Source organism: Pleurodeles waltl, chromosome 11 (genome assembly GCF_031143425.1).
Source record: "Pleurodeles waltl isolate 20211129_DDA chromosome 11, aPleWal1.hap1.20221129, whole genome shotgun sequence".
Taxonomy (NCBI): Eukaryota; Metazoa; Chordata; class Amphibia; order Caudata; family Salamandridae; genus Pleurodeles; species Pleurodeles waltl.
The window spans coordinates 738,544,970-738,561,694 of record NC_090450.1 but is presented as its reverse complement, the minus strand read 5'-3'; the positions used below and the strand labels follow the sequence as shown (position 1 = coordinate 738,561,694).

The following is a 16,725-nucleotide window of genomic DNA, read 5'->3' as shown; positions in this document are numbered from 1 at the left end:
AAATTGTGTCAAGTAACCTCTATTCTGGGGGTTCATAACCCACCCCAGATAAGGCTCCACCCCTCCCCCAGAGAGAAAATCAAGATGCTAGCAAACTGTCATTTTATTAACTTCTGGGATAACCTAGACTGCTCTAGGTTCTCCCTAAACTGTGCTTTTATCATAGGCTTACTTAGTGACACTACTTGTTCAAGGTTATTAAAAGCCTCTACCCACTACAAGTCAAAGAATGCCTTTTTTTTTTTACAAATGCTAACCACGGCATATGGTGAGCCTAAGCCAGATTTAAGCAGTCCTTCATGATCTGTTGTGTGAGGATCAGCTCCGGCTTGTGCCACATGAAAATGCACAATAAGAGTAGGCTACCCTTCACTTGATCTTCCATAAATGATAGACCTAGCTCGCTATGACATATATAACAAGAACAGCAATGCAGAGCTGCCAGATATCTTCTAGTGTGTTTTCTATTTTCTGCAGCTGATCAGTATTCTGGGATCCCCATAAACCGGCACCAAATGTAGCGATGGACAAGCACTTACTTCTATATAAGATAAGCACTTCCCTCACAGGCTTATGGCCAAGTTTCTGTGCACATTTAAAATTAGCCTCCGCCAATCTACGTAACTGTTGAGATCTAACATTAATCAGATGGGATCAGGTGAGTGATGAACTAATAGGAATGCCTAAATATGTGAAATGGTTAACCTGTCCTACTGATGAAAACTCTTGAGTTTTAGCGTGTTTTTAGTATTCTTTAGGCCACAGGTCATAGTAAAGGTCTTTGTGAGATTAACTTTAAGATTGAAATTGTTCATAAAAATGGTAACATGATTCAAAAGATCCTGAAAAGCGTTCGCAGTTTTGGCAAGCAGAACTGCGTCATCTGCATACAGCAGCAAACAGAATTGGGCGTCTGTCTACAAGTGGATGATCCTTTCCATATTAACTAAATCGTCTGCCTACCCATTAACATAAAGAGTAAATAAAAAAGGTGCTAATATGCAGCCTTGATGAACCTCTCTAACAAAATGCATAGGATCTGTATGTTCCGTTTCACCCAAAGCGAACCTTTGCTGTCGTACTCCTATGTATATCCTTCAGTAATTAAATCCATAGGTCCTCCACACCCATCTCGGACATAATGGACCAGAGAGATGCTAGTCAGGTCCATAAATGCCAGATAAATGGGCGTGCCCTTAACTTCATTATATTTAGCAATTAAAAGATACAAATTTAAGGACTCTTCTACCATCCCTACAACTAAGCAGAAACCATATTGCACATCATTGAATTAGCATTCTGTTCAGCCCAAGATTCAAGCCTAGCCAAAAGGACACTACCTAAGATCCTAATAGTAGAGTCCATCAAAGAAACTAGTCGGTAACAGGTGGGATTATTTCTATCACCATTGTTAAATACGGGTACAATAATGCCTTCCAGGTATTTGGGTGGAAATAGGCACTTGGTAACTTTATTAGGGGGCCCCATAATTCTAAGTCGTCCATAAAAACATAAACTGTATTCCGTCTGTTCCAGGGGCCTTACCACTGAGGGACTCCTTAATGGCCAGAACTATCTCTGCTACTTCAAAGGCCAGAATGAAAGGTATACAGTCACCTACATGGGGCTCATTATCCTCCACAGATCTTAAAAAAACGCCCTGTGTGAAAAGTATAATTGGCTAAAGAGAATTACCCAATCTTCAACAAGGATCAGGGTTTCTACCTTTGGAACCACAGTCTCGGAAAAATAGGGCTGATTAATAACCCTCCAGAATGCTCTGCTATCTTTTCATTAACCTTCAATAAAATCTTTCCATGCTCTTATGTCACATTTTCTATGAGCTATCGCCTTCTTGTAAAGCCTCCTGCATTCCCGGACCTCCTGTTGAATCTAAGGTTTATTTTTAAGAGCGTGTAATAGATTTCAGTGGGCCACTGAGCAGGCTCTGTTAAACCATTTATACAGCTTTGTAGTCCTGGAAACATTCTTCGTGTTCATCAATTTTTTTAAAGCTGCACAAAGCAGTGTATAGGTATCAATTATCTCAGTAGGGTCTGCATTAAAATCTAGACAGTTACCACAAGACCCCCCCCCTACTATTCTGCATCAAATCTCGAAGTTGATAATTAGATTCGAAATTACTCCATTTCATCAAAACATCCCTATTGCTAGAATAGTATAGGTCAATAGGTTCAGCCATGAGATAATCTTAAACTTTCAACTTAAGATAGAGTGGGTTGTGGTGGTCACTGGAATAAGTACCCAAGTAAAGAAATGGCACATACGGCGGTACGGTGAGCATACTGTAACCCCTTATACCCTTAGGAGAAGACCCTCCCTTAGATTACATATAAAACAAATGTTGCAGGAACCAAGGCTCCAGCGGTTGGACTCGAGGTACCTAGAGACGCCCTCCTGTGTGGTACTGTGACACCAACCTGGTACTGCAGTCCTAAATTATTTTTTTTTTAATTAGAAGGGTCTGGCCAAAGACCAGACGCTGAGGACAACTGTCAGTGAGCAGGCCATATTCAGAGCGCATTCAGGCCAAATATAAACAGGTGAAACATTCTCCACTAATTTGGGGCTAACAAAAAAGAAAACAATTGTCCTGTTATATAGGAGGATAATTATAATAGATCCATTATGATTATGTTGGTGCTTCTTTAAGGAACAGATTTGCAACACTCAAATGGAACATATGGCCTAGGAGCTGGTATTAATGTGAAGTGATACTGGTAAATGTTTTACAATTCAATTACTTGCCACTAAACTTTTTATACTACAGTTACAGATCCTTTGATCCTGGAAACTTGCTCATCCAAGGGCATGTTATCAACTCCCCACAGTGTACAAGATAATGGGAAAATTGGAGGTACCCCCACTTACAAGTCCACTTCAACTCATTTGGTCTCTGTGCAGTCTACTAGTTAGGCTGCACACCGCACTGGCCTTTGTGTTGAGCTACTCCTTTGAAATCATTGACCAAGTCTGGGTGGTAATTCACCTACTTCTAGACCTCTGAGAACCTCATCACAGCAGCATTTGCGGGAACACTACACCAGTAACACTACAACCAAAACAGTCAACATTGCAGGGTTCATTAAAGTCATGATTCAACAGTTCGACTTAAATTTGGGTAAGGCGAGTCAGTGTTTGTACGATTTGCACCATGTTTTTCTCTCATTCCGCTTCCTTTTCTTTGCTTGCCATCAGTGAAGTTTTCCTTGGCAAAATGTCCACCTGGAATGCAACTCAGATTAGTGGTGTTTCCTCACTTCTTAATTGCGATTCTGCAGCCTCTGTGTTTACAGGTGAAAAGGACCTTAGACTTCTGAAATCATCAGTCAAGAAGTCCTAAATCAAACATCTTTAAAGAAATGCAAGGCTCAGGTGATGCACTCACATGGTAGGACCATGGACTGGACTCCCAAATCAAAAATGTAACTTCAATGAATATGTGCAGATCTGTATATTTTCTTTGTATTCGAAGTGTGAGATGTGATCTATTGACAAAGAGCTAATGGTGTTCTATGTGATGTTTGCTGATCACAGGGAACATTTATTTGCATCTGCACACCACGGTGGATTTTTTTCACATTTTCTATACTTGCCTTGTGAGCGACAATGTTTAGGGGAACTAGAAGTCAAACGTTTTTATAAAGGATTTATTTTATTATGGGCAACTGGATTGTACAAAAAATAAATCCTGAATTAAGTTAAGGCTACGATTCAAACTGCAATCCTACTATTTTCAATTGTGGTCATTAATGGTCAAAGAGAACTTTTCCTACAGAACTCAAAGATACATGTGATTGTCACACAAGCTCAAAGCACCGAGCTTACACAAGGGACAGACCTGTTTAAAAAAATAAAATAGACAAAAAAAGTGTTAAGAGATCAGAATTTAGGACCAAGATGAGTCAAAATGTTGAGGAAAAATACATAGCTTAAGTCTGTTAAATCAGACACAGGTGACATGTCCAGTTGTTATGTTATGAAGGATTAGAAACAAGCCTGCAAAGCATTGACAGGCCGGTATGAGATAAGGTGGCAAAGGAGGAGAGCAGGGAGCTTTCTGGCTGTAGTACAAACGTTTTGTTTGTAAAACAATCGTAGACAAAGTGTGGTTAGGTCAAGCCTTGGCAGCCTGCAATGGGTGCCTCTCGACATGCTGTAATTTACTTCTGTGGGCTTTAACCACGCCCATCACTTTCATTCGTTCCTTAGCCTGCCTTTCAAAATTCCTTAGGTTTCTTTGGTAGATGCTTTACATTTGTCCCGCCTTTTGGCTGTTAGTTCCCACCCTGGAGTCTGACCCTGTTAGATGGATTATTGCGCGATCTGCCATATTTGTTAGTGTGGGCGCACTACTTTTTTCTTTTGCCTAACTTCGTTTGTTAGTTTCCTGCTTGTGCTCTGCTCCACATCCCCGAGATCAGCCCTGCGTCCCTTTTTTCATTCACCTGTTGTCCGTGCTGCCTTTAGCCCCTCCCTCCCCTCCTCATGCAGTCCGTGTAGTAAAATATCCACTCCCGCCCTCCTCCCATTGTGTATCTTGTTTGTATTTTACTACCGCCTCAGGAACTTTTTTTAAGATTCAGATCAGCTCTTTACATACGTGAACGCTCGCCCTCTCTCCTCGGGCTGTGGGGTACAACTAATAAGGACATGAAAATCCGTCTCTGAGACAGACTCAATATTTTGTGGCTCGTGCTTGCCTGAAGGGCTCTACTTCTGTGTAGAGCTGTAACTCCCAGGACAATAGCTGCTTCGGTTGGTTTTCCTTCGAGAAACGTAAAACCACCTTTTGGTGGGCTGAACAATGTATCATTTTAATGAGCAAATAAAGTATTGTGGTAAAACAGCTTATACCTGCCCCCGCAATTAAGTTTCTGTTTCTCCCAAACCTCCAGGTCCCATCTCTATCACACAGACTGAGCTGAAGACATGCGATTATGGCGTCGAGGTGAGTGCTCGAGTTTGGAGCAGTGGGCTGGGTTTTGGGAGGGGGCAGGGCTTAAAAATGGGCTTGGAAGGAGTGCTGCGCCTGGAGGTGGCCTCCTGTCTTTCCCCCAGCTCGTCCACGCTCTGCACTTTATGCATCTGGCTGAAGGCTGCTAAATTAATTGCAGCAGCCCATCCCTCCTCCCGACAGACAATTGGAAGCTCTTTTTGAGTCCTGGGTTTTCCTTTTACAAGTGATTTGTTTTCAGGCGTGTTGATCCCATTAAACCAAACAACTTGGTATGTGTCTGGAAATGGGAAGTCCATGACATCAGTCCCCTGAGCATATTTTAATAATTTGTCCGAAGAAGCAGGAGTCAACTACATCGAAGAACACACTCTCCTGACATTCATCGTTTCCCTAACCAGGGTTGTCACACACAACTGCAGTCTGGGACGCAGCTTTTAATACCAACCCCTTATTCCACAGAGTGAGTCACATGTTCCCAGGACTATTAGCCTCCCGAAACAGCAAAGTGTGCCTGTATAAACTGTAAGATATTGGCAAAGTGCAGCACAGCCCTGCAGCGCCATCTAGCGCTTGCCGCTGCCTCATCCTCCCTCCTGCGTGTTTATTTTAAAGCTGTTTAATGTTGCTTAAAATCACTTGGCAGTACTGCACGTGTGTATCGCACTCTCCACAGAGATCATGTTGGGTGTGACTGTAACCTTCATTTTGTGGATGGAGCAAGTAGGGTTGCTGTCATTCCTCAACTTACATGGCTGGCGCCAGGATGTGAATCTCCAATTAACAAAGTCCATGAGAGGTGTAGTGTCTGAGGTGTGTCAGGGGTATGAGGATTGTCTGCATGTGTTGCACGTGTGCTTGTAGTTAGCGTGGTTGGCTGTTCAGTCAGGAAGTGAGTGCATTTTTTAAGCTGATACTGGTTATGGACAAACTGCACAGGCTCAAGCAGTGCAATGCGTCTCCAAAGACTTTGGAGGATAGAAAATATTCTAGCTCTTACATCAAGAATTTTACATTCTTTTAAGGACACTGAGGCGAGGATTATGCTTCTCTTTCTTCACTGATTATTTTCACAGCAGCCAATCAACATAGTTTTAATAAACACTACATTACCCATGAATACATATAATCAGATGACCAACCATAGAGCCTCAGCCCTATGTAACCTCCTTACAGCCTCTCATCTTCCTCTTTCTTTGCTCGAGTAAAACAGTCTCAACACCAGAACAGTCCAAGACCCTGCAACGACAGGAACCAAATCCACTGAGGAAAAAATCACCAAAGCCCCAAGGGGAGCTCAACCTGATCTCGTGGGATCCAGAACCAGACCTCTGACTGCACAGCTCAAGAGTGACCATGCGAACTGACTGTTAAAATAGGGCACTAACGGTACGGTATTACTGTTACCTGATAGTAGTACCATCTGGTAACAATGCTCCAGATCTGCTATTACTGCACATTACATGTATGAGCTCTGGAACGGGCAATAATAGACAGGAACCAATATTTTCCTGTCACTTTCCCCCAATTTCAGGTCCCGCTGTGAGCAGGTGGAATTAGTGACCAAAAAAGATGTGTGGAAATATTAGATGTGAGATCACAGGGTGTGGTTATACCGCCCTGTTGCACACTTGGTAACACTTATAATCCAGCCTGGCAGTAAAACCACTGAAAACTATGAGGTAATCACACTGTGCCCTGAATCACACAAATAACACAGATTACAGCTTGAAAAAACTTCCCATCAAATTTTGGTTTTATTACCTTTAATGAACCGTTTTAACCTCTAAATTTAAAGTACAACAAATAATAATGTTTAGATAAATTCAGTTTGTATTAAAGCAGATCACTCAATCCACTTGTGATTTCTTTTCATTTGTTTGCTTCTATTACTCTAAAAGATTAGGATCTTTACTCCCTGAAAAACAATATACACTTTGAGGTTTATTAACCAAATGTTCTGTAACATCTTTAAAAAATGCATAAATTCACTAAGTTGTCCAAATAAATAAAATATAAATAAAGAGTCCCGATGTAACTTGTTACACTTCTTCAAAAATACAATTTACAGACATATAACTCACATAATAACTTTACATGTTGCTTCACAGAAAATATCCAACTGGCTTTAAAATAATACAGTTATTAATCAGTGAGTTCTGCATAACAGTATTACATTTTAAGGCACATACTTGCTCACCAGACTCAGGGCCTCATTACGAGTTTGGCGGAGAGGATTACTCCATCACAAATGTGGCGCCGTATTACAAGTTCCACAAGATATCATGGAACTTGTAATACGGCAGGTGGGATATCCGTCACGTTTGCTTCAGAGTAACCCCCTCCACCAAACTCGTAATGAGGCCCTCTGTGTTTTTCGGGTCTGGTGTCTTGAATCCTCCCTTGAGCACCTGCTCATCACTTGCTTTCATTTTTTTTTTCTCATAAATTACTGATACTAACATGTAATGGAGTACAAAATATAAAACATTAATCTGGATATTTAACAAGCAGTAAATGCATGTTGATAGTAAAAAAGGGCAAAAACAGTGTTTTTGCATAATATGTGTAAAGGCACATCACTGCTACCACATCAATATTAAAGCAGAGTTCGCACCATAATGAAATGGGTTGAGCTATGATGCGGCCCTAAAACCCTCAAAGTGGTTCCAACACCTTTGCCATTTCTTTTTATATTTCACTATCTTATATCATCACCCGAATAAGTACAAAGGGGTTTTGGGGGGGGGCACCGATATCGGCAGTCTCCCCCCCAGGAATTTTGCGAGAGGTGGCACAGCCCATTCGTGCCATTTTTGGGCGCTGTTTGGGCTACATGGGTGCAGGGGTTAGTAGCCTGGGGGCTACGATATAAATTAGGGCGACATTTTGTACTGCCACCATTTTGTTGGTGACAGTTTGGCAGAGAGGCAGGTTTTTTCTGAGAGGCAGGTTTTTTCTGTAGAGAGGCAGGTGTAGCTAGAGAGCAGGTTTTGTCCACGAGTGTGTAGCAGTTTAGGATTGGGTGGGTATATATAAAAAAAAAAAAAAGACAAAACAACAATAATAGTGGAGGAAAGGATAGAAGGGACAGCTTTAGAAGGTTACCTACGTGGCTGCCGACTTAGCGATCTCCGCTGTTTTTGTTGCGGCCCGGTACGAGGTGGTCGAAGGCGAGAGCATGGACCGACGTGTCCTCCAAGTCATACAGTTGCTCTGGGAGGCAGGGCGCTTCGACGTGCTGGCAGAAAATGCCGCCCGCCGGGAGTGACCAGCGCGGCGAGCGGAGTGGCGGCCGCTGTTGCGGCATGCTCCCCACCTCATGGGAGTCGTGGGCGGCTGGCGCCGCAGGTGAGGAGAGCGGGTGGTGGGAGGGGCCGGGGCAGGGGCTCGGGGGCGCCCGCCCGGCTTGTGCTTGGAGGAGGTGTGCGGCGGCCGCGCCCATAAGGGGCGAGGCTGCCGGCATCTCAGGACACGTCAGGAGCCGGGGGCTCCGAGTGCAAATGCACGGGGCGGCGGCCACGCCCTTCGGGGGGGCGGCAGCCAAAAAGGGGCATGTCAGGGGGGAAGGGCCCCTCAGCACGGAAAGGTGCGGTGGCGGCGGCGGCTTGGAGAATTAGTACAGTGAGCCAAGCAGGAGCGAGGCCACATAAGAAGGCGGAGAGGGAGACACCCATACCAGGCGAAAGGAGTGAGGAGAGCATGACAAGGGAGGAGGGAGGGCTGGGCAGGGCACCAGGATGGGGCAGGAAGGGAGTAGGGGACGAGGAAGGCTGGCTTGAGGGGGATAAGGGAGGGTGGGGAGCCCAGGAAGGGCGGGGCTACAGTTCCAGGGTTGGGAGTGGGATTATGCAGGGAAGGGTACAGGAATGCCGTCTCCTCAGGGCAGGGAATGGAGTCATATCCTGGAATGGAGTGACGAAGCGGAGCAGGAGGTTGAAGAAGACGGAATTACTCTTAAGGTGCGCCCGCCTACTCGTACTTATGGTGGGGCAAGGAGGGCAGGTGGGGGGCAGTGTGTCTCAAGTACAAGCAGCTTAGATAGTGATGAGGTTGGGGAAGGGGAGGAAGCAGGGGGTAGCCTGGGGGGCGGGGGCCCGGCAAAGGGCTTATGCACAACGATACATTGGGATTTTTGCAGGGGGAGCGGAGCGGGAGTGAGGATGGGGACCCAGGCGGGCTCGGCACCCTGGGAAGAAGAGAAGGCGGGGCCCAGTGCGGCTGGCTGGATTGAACCTCAACGCGTTGGCGGGACGGTGCGGGCCAAGGCAACAGCACGGCGACGCCTGGCTGGATTGGGTGTTGCGCCCACCAGTTTGCAGATGAGTAGGGTGAAGCGGCCTGGCCACGCAACGCAATGGGAGGAGCCTCAGGCGGCCCCACGGCGACCGCGCACACCGGCGGTGCGAGTGGAGTACTTCATCAAGAAGGCTCGTTTTGGGGAATGGGTGGAAGACAGTGACAGTGAGGACGTTGGTGATCAGGAGCAGTTGGATTATGAGGACAGTGTAGAGGAAGGGGAGATAAGTGAGGAGGACGCATTGTGGGCAGCGGGGAGAGTCTAATGCTGTTCGTCAGTCATTGCAGGTGCCGGCAATGTCTACGGAAGAGAGGAGAGGGGCAGGACGGAAGGTTTTGGAGCGGCCCCCGTCGTTGCAAAAAGGTAACACGCCGAGGGTTTTAAAGCAAGTGGGCGTGGCGGTAGGGACGGAGGACGATACCGGGGGCGCGGGAGAGCGACTGCATAAAGGGGTGTACGTGGCAGATGTGGGGGTAGGCACAGATGAGGTGAAGGAGCAGGTAAGTAATGCGAAGGAAAAGGACTCGGGTATGGTGGGGGAAGAATACGGGGTTGGCAAGGTCGGCGGGAAGTACAAACGGTTACCATATATGGGGACAGCGAAGCCGTTGGGTGCACATCTCATGCAGGCAACAAAGGAGAAGATATGGAAAGGGGAGTACGTGGAAATACTTAAGTTGTTGCACAGGGAGGTCCGAGCAAAAGAAGGCTCGAAAGAAGAAGAGTTTGAACTGGCGAAGCGGCCTAGGGTCCCGGTGGCCATTAAAAATTGGACGGCGGCTTTTCTTATTTTCGCCAGTGTGTATTGCGAGCGTTTTCCTGAGCTGGCAGTGGCCCTATTCAAGTACATGGACGTCATCCATAAGGCGTACCTAAATTACGGGGGTTACGCGTGGGCGCAATACGATAAGGAGTTTCGCGCACGCATGGCGGCTGACGAGGAGGCTCAATGGGGCAAAATAGACACCGATTTATGGCAGCATACAATGGGGCCTGCGAAGTTCGGCAAGACAGTTTTTACGGCCAGCGGGTTGCTGATCATTTATCAGCCCTTTCTGGATCGCCCCACCCAGGGTGGGGCCAATTCAGGGGCTAGCGCAGGCGAAAAAGGGGGATCAGGTGCAGCAGGTACGGGTGGAAAAAAGTCCGGAGCCTGTTGGGATTTTAACAAAGGGTTGTGCACTACGGAGTATTGTAAGTTCAGGCACGAATGCTCCAAGTGCGGAGGGAAACATGCCCTCACCAATTGTTCAGGGGGAGTCAGCGTTGGGCAACAGTCGGCGGCAGCAGGAGGTAATCCCGCCGGGAATCAGGGACAGCCCAAGCAGAGGGGGCAGGGTAGTTTGGGAAAAAGATATTACGCCAATTAAGTTGGACAAGCTTAGTTTTTGGGTGGGTTGCTATGGTCTAGCGCGTCAAGGGCAATTGTTGTTGCAAGGGTTTTCGGAGGGTTTTGAACTGGGATACAATGGACCGAGACAGCGTCGGTGGGCGGAGAATTTTGTTCCGTTCGGGGGAAGGAAGAGCTTGTGCGGCTCAAGCCTGAGAAAGAAGTGGCCGAAGGGAGAATGGAAGGCCCTTTTGCGGATTGGCCTTTGGAGAATTTGGTTGTATCCCCTATCGGAGTGGTGCCCAAAAAGGAGCCCAGGCAGTATCGGCTGATACACCATTTGTCGTGGCCTGAAGGGGCGTCTGTTAATGATTTAATTCCGGAAGAACTCACTAAAGTGTCATATGCCTCTGTGGACGTGGCAATGGCATTGGTGGAGGCCCTTATGGCAAAAACGGACATAAAATCCACGTTCAGACTCCTGACGGTGCACCCGCAGGATTTTGAATTGCTGGGCATCCAATTTCAGGGCAGTTGGTATGTTGACAAGGCTCTGCCCATGGGTTATTCCATTTCTTGCTCCTTATTTGAATGCTTCAGCACTTTTTTTGCAGTGGATTTTTGTAACGGACACAGGGCATGCGTCGGATACGCACTATTTAAATGATTTTTTCATTGCAGGGCCGAAAGAGTCTGAGTCCTGTAAAGTAGCGTTGCAGAGCTTTCAATCCCTCATGGGGGACCTGGGTGTGCCCCTGGCCCCCGAAAAGACGGTAGGGCCCTGTACGGCATTGTCCTTTTTGGGCATTGAGCTGGATACAGTGGCCATGGTGGCGCGATTGCCCGCGGAAAAAAAGACGACCATGTTGGAGACGGTGCAGCATATGGTCCAAAAATGGAAGGTGACAGTGAGGGAAATCCAAGTGCTGTTAGGTCATTTAAATTTTGCCTGCAGGGTTGTGCGTGCTGGCAGGACTTTTTGCAGGAGGCTCGGTATGTCACTTTCGGGTGGCACCATGCCACATCATCATGTACGGCTTAGCGCCGGGGTCAAAGAGGACTTGAGAATGTGGTGCGTGTTTTTGGAGTCATTCAATGGCATCCCGATTCATGCATGGCCCTTGTGTGAATGGGACGTGCACATTTTTTTGGATGCGGCAGGGGCGTCGGGGTTCGGAATCTACTGGCAGGGCAAGTTTTTCTCGGAGCAGTGGCCGGAGGCATGGCGTGCGGGAGTTCGGAGTATTGCCTTTCTGGAGTTGTTTCCATTGGTGGTGGCAGTGTGCGTGTGGGGACAATGGTTGCGGCACAAACGAGTACTGTTTCGAGTGGATACCATGGCGGTGGTGCAAGTGATTAATCGGCAGTCAGCTAGAGACCCGCAGGTGCTGCAGCTTCTTCGAGTTTTTGTGTTGGAATGTTTGCGGTGTGACATCTACTTCAGGGTGAGGCACGTGCCTGGGGTGAATAATGACATTGCGGATGCGTTATCTCGTTCGCAGTGGGAGAGATTCAGTTTGTTGGTTGCAGACGCCCCTTTGAGCAGAACGGCAATGCCGGCGGTGCTTTGGAACGTAGGCCACAGAGGATTCTGCGATTGGTTGTGAATTTGTTGGCTCCTTCTACGCAGCGCACGTATGTACGGGCTTGGTGGGATTTTTTGGAGTCGGGGGCCCGCCGTTGGCGGTGGGAGCAGGAGCAGGTTGAGGATGTAATTAATTTCATCATGGATATGGTGGACAGCGGACTGTCAAAGGTGTCCATGGCGGGGAAGTTGGCAGGTATTGCATTTATGGGCGAACTGTTGTGGGGATATGCACCGTCGGCGGGGGAATTGGGGCAGCGCATCTTGGAAGGTTGGGCCAGGTAACGGGGAGTTAGAGCGCTGGAACGCCAGCCGATTACTTTAGGACTGCTGAAACAGCTGATAACGACAACGGAAGTGATTTGTAGGTGTGAGACAGAGGGCGCGTTGTTTTGGACCTTGATGTCTTGGATGTTCTTTGGGGCGTTCCAGGTGTCGGAGTTATTAGGTTCTAGTTCCTGGAACGGGGTCCGATGGGAAGATGTGTGCATTTCGGCGCACGGGGTAGGAGTATCCTTGCGGTGGTCAAAGACGGATCAACAGGGTAGGGGGAGACAAGTTTTCATGCGGGCATACCCAGTGCACTTAGCGCAGCGAATGCAAGGGATTTGGCACAGAGATGAGGGTTGGGTTTTTTGTCATTTGCGAGGCGACGCAGTGTCCGCGTTATCAGCTAATGGCGGTGTTGAGGTCCTGCTTGATGTATATAGGCGTTGAGGCTTCGCAATATGGAACACATTCTTTTAGAATTGGCATGGCGACAGAGGCAGGACGGCGGGGTTGGCAGAGGGCTGCGGTCCTAGAGCTGGGGCGATGGAAGTCTAATGCATATAAGAAGTATGTGCGATGAGCGCTTGCGACAATGAGGAAGGTAACATGTTTTTTTCTCGATGCAGGTTCGGTTTCATGGGCCAGCAGTGCAGTTCTTATCCATATGGGTTGTGGGACATTCCTTTGTGAAATGGGCAGCAAAACAGGCGCAGTCGACTACATTGGGGGTCAATTTGGGATTAGATGGTGCACGTTATCGAGTACGGTGGGAGGGCAGAGGAGGTATGTGCTGGTCCGACCTGTTGTGGACTTTAGAGAGACTAAAAGGGCGGGGTTCTTGCCCGGATGTGCTGGTAGTACATCTGGGTGAGAATGATTTGGTTAAGAGGACAGGGTTGGATGTTTTAAGAGACATGAAGAAGGACTTGACGGTAGTGCGACAGCAGTGGCATGGTTGCTATGTGATTTGGACAGCTTTTGTCCCCCGGCAAGTATGGAGGGGAGCGCGAAAACCGGGGGCTATTGAGAAGGCAAGGAGGAAGATTAATAAATAGATGCGGACGTTTTGCGCAGAACAGGGATTTACTTATATGGAACATACGGACATTAGGTTTGAGGACAAAGAATTTTTTCGGGGCGATGGAGTACACCTGTCCTTCGTGGGCATGGAACTGTACCTGCTCCAATTAAAAGAAGTTTTACGAATGACGTTTAGGGAACGGTTAGTGCCCTGGGGTAACAGCGGACTAGGGTATATTGGGGGGGCAGAAAAGGAGAGGATGGCCTTGGGACCGGATCCTCTTCTTTTCTGGTGGCGGAGACAGAGAACGGGCACATGACAGACGAGAACGGATGGGAAGAAAATAAGACAAGACAAATGCAGATTGGATGAGGGTGGACAGTAGCAGGGCTACGAAGATAATATGGAGCTTTAGGGGCTGGAGACTTGCACGCTCAAGACGCTAGCAACTGACTATTAAGGTACTAGACAGATTAAACAGGAGCGGGAAGTAAGGAGGACTGGACTAAAGAGCGGCAAGTGCAAAGGGGTGAAGGGAGGGGGGAGGAGAGGGGAGAGTGTTCGATAGGTGAGATTATGTATAGTGAGGCTTTAGTTTTGTAAGGCACAAGGCCAAGGGCGGAAATATTGTGAGTGCACCTGTTTCCAATAAAGCGGCCTTTTACACACAAAAGGGAGTGATGGTGCTGATTTTCTCTCGCAAAAGGGTTTTGGAGGGGAGCGCCAATATTGGCAGTCTCCCCACCGGGAATTTTGCGAGAGGTGGCACAGCCCATTCGCGCCATTTTTGGGCGCTGTTTGGGCTACGTGGGTGCGGGGGTTAGTAGCCTGGGGGCTACGATATAAATTATGGCGACATTTTGTACTGCCACCATTTTGTTGGTGATAGTTTGGCAGAGAGGTGGGTTTTTTCTCCACCCTCCCGCTTGGGGTGTTATATGGCCAGTGGGGTTGGGGGGTAGTATTTATCTAAATTTGGTCCAATAGTACGCTTGGCCTTGTTGGAAAGGGACGCACGGGAAGGGGGTTTTATGTATTGTCGCTTGGAGCAGGTGCAGGCGGAGACAGAGAACGGGCACATGACAGACGAGAACGGATGGGAAGAAAATAAGACAAGACAAATGCAGATTGGATGAGGGTGGACAGTAGCAGGGCTACGAAGATAATATGGAGCTTTAGGAGCTGGAGACTTGCATGCTCAAGACGCTAGCAACTGACTATTAAGGTACTAGACAGATTAAACAGGAGCGGGAAGTAAGGAGGACTGGACTAATGAGCGGCAAGTGCAAAGGGAGGGGAGAAGGGAGGTTAGGGGAGGGGGGAGTGTTTGATATGAGAGATTATGTATAGTGAGGCTTTAGTTTTGTAAGGCACAAGGCCAAGGGCGGAAATATTGTGAGTGCACCTGTTTCCAATAAAGCACCCTTTTACACACAAAAGGGAGTGATGGTGCTGATTTTCTCTCGCAATATTTAATCTAACATTTCAAATGCTCTGCTCTCGGTCTCCACAGGACATACCCTTTCCTCCAGTTCAAATTCCAACTGTAACGTAAGAGTCCAGATGGCTTATTAGATCAATTTAACAAAGACTTTAAACGTATGTAACAAAGACTTTAAACGTTTCCTATGGCTAATTATTAAACTCGCAAAGGACTGATATGGTCAAACTCATTTTTAAACTAAAGTAACAAGTAAATTGAAATCAAATCCAAACTGAGTTTGCGCTATTGCCTTCATAGAAATGATTCAAAGTTTTCCAATGTTTTTCTCAATCATAATGTAAAATGTATGTGCTGTATTGAATTGACCAGCAGCTCTGGCAGCAGAAATATATAAAAATAGTGAGCTGAAAAATATATTTGTGATTGCAAGTATCCTGGCACTATTTGTGAGACACCGTATGTGCAGAGTGTTCATCTAGAGCTTTGTTTCGAATTCAGCGTGGTTTACTTCCAGCTCTCTCTTGTGCATTTCATTTTCGATTATGTACACAGAGCATGTCCTTTCAAGGGTCTTCTTTCTCCACAGTGAACGCAAGAATTGGTAAGTAAGAGAACCTGAAAGAAGACCAAAACATGATCAGTCTCACTTGACGTTCATATTAAAAATGACTAGTCAAATCAGATCAGAAATCATTCTCTAAATTATTCGGTTTATTCTCCCATTTCAGTCCAACTATTTGCGAGAGTTGGTCAATATTTCATATGGAATCTGATGTTCCTTTTTCCTAAATCTGCACTAATTCAGATCAAGACAACACTTCTATGAATCAGGCCACCATTGCCCACCTGGAACCTTCACTGGAAAAGTAGATGAGAAGAAAAAGCAGGCATACCTCTGGGTTGTATCTCTCATGAGAGAGCACATGTAGTTGTATAATTTGCAAACACGACAGTGATGAATGGAAAACTTAGGCCCATATTTATACTTTTTTTAGGTCTGCATTTGTGTCATTTTTTTAAAGTGGCGCAAACATACAAAATACAATTGTATTTTGTAAGTTTGCACCGCTTTTGCGTCAAAAAGAGGCGCAAATGCGGCGCTAAAAAAGTATAAATATGGGCCTTAGTATGAACAGGTGCACCAGAGAATGGACCATCTACACTAGTAACTAATGCAGCCTGGATGAGCCATTCGAACTACTTGATTTGTTTGTTTTGCAAGCTCAATATATTGTTTAAAGTTTCTGGAATGAGTCGGAAGACAGTGTTTCGGAATGTGAATAAAATGGTGATTTAACATAAATGCCAAACACTTTTTAAACACTTTATTCAGGGTATTTAAGACTGTAACATTTACACGAAACAAGAAGTCAAACATATAAAAAATTACAAATAAATGGATAATTTATCATCTAAAAAATTAAACCCCAATAATCAGCTCCTCATTTAAAACACGTAATACCTTAATAATCAGATTGCTATACATTTTCCTGATTTTGTGTGCACTCTGAGAAAACATCACAGCTAATCAGAGAGGAGCCGCTGTAAAAGCACAAGGGCAGGTCTCAACTGTCTCATATTAAATACGCTTACTCGGACTAATATACCATCTCCTGAAAGCTGAATACATTTTATAAAAAACATAAACTGAAGAGTGCGCTGGACAGACGGATTATCATAGGGGCAAGATGAAGGCTCCACCTACCAGGAACCTCACTTGGAAAAATACACCAAAAATGAACGGTATTAAGCCGATAACGGCTTAAATAATATCTTTATTAGGCGTTGACCACAAAA

The 16,725-nt window shown here is 46.3% G+C and overlaps 1 protein-coding gene across 1 annotated transcript in view; it reads right to left on the bottom strand.

Annotated features, from left to right (window-relative positions):
- Positions 1–15,281: 15,281 nt before the first annotated feature.
- Positions 15,282–16,725, bottom strand: part of LOC138266678 (uncharacterized) — a 100,665-nt gene continuing 99,221 nt past the window's right edge. Inside the window, exon 3 of the mRNA XM_069215480.1 lies at positions 15,282–15,543. Within this exon, the coding sequence (XP_069071581.1) occupies positions 15,404–15,543 (140 nt within the window). The 3' untranslated portion in view covers positions 15,282–15,403. The remainder of the gene's footprint in view (positions 15,544–16,725) is intronic.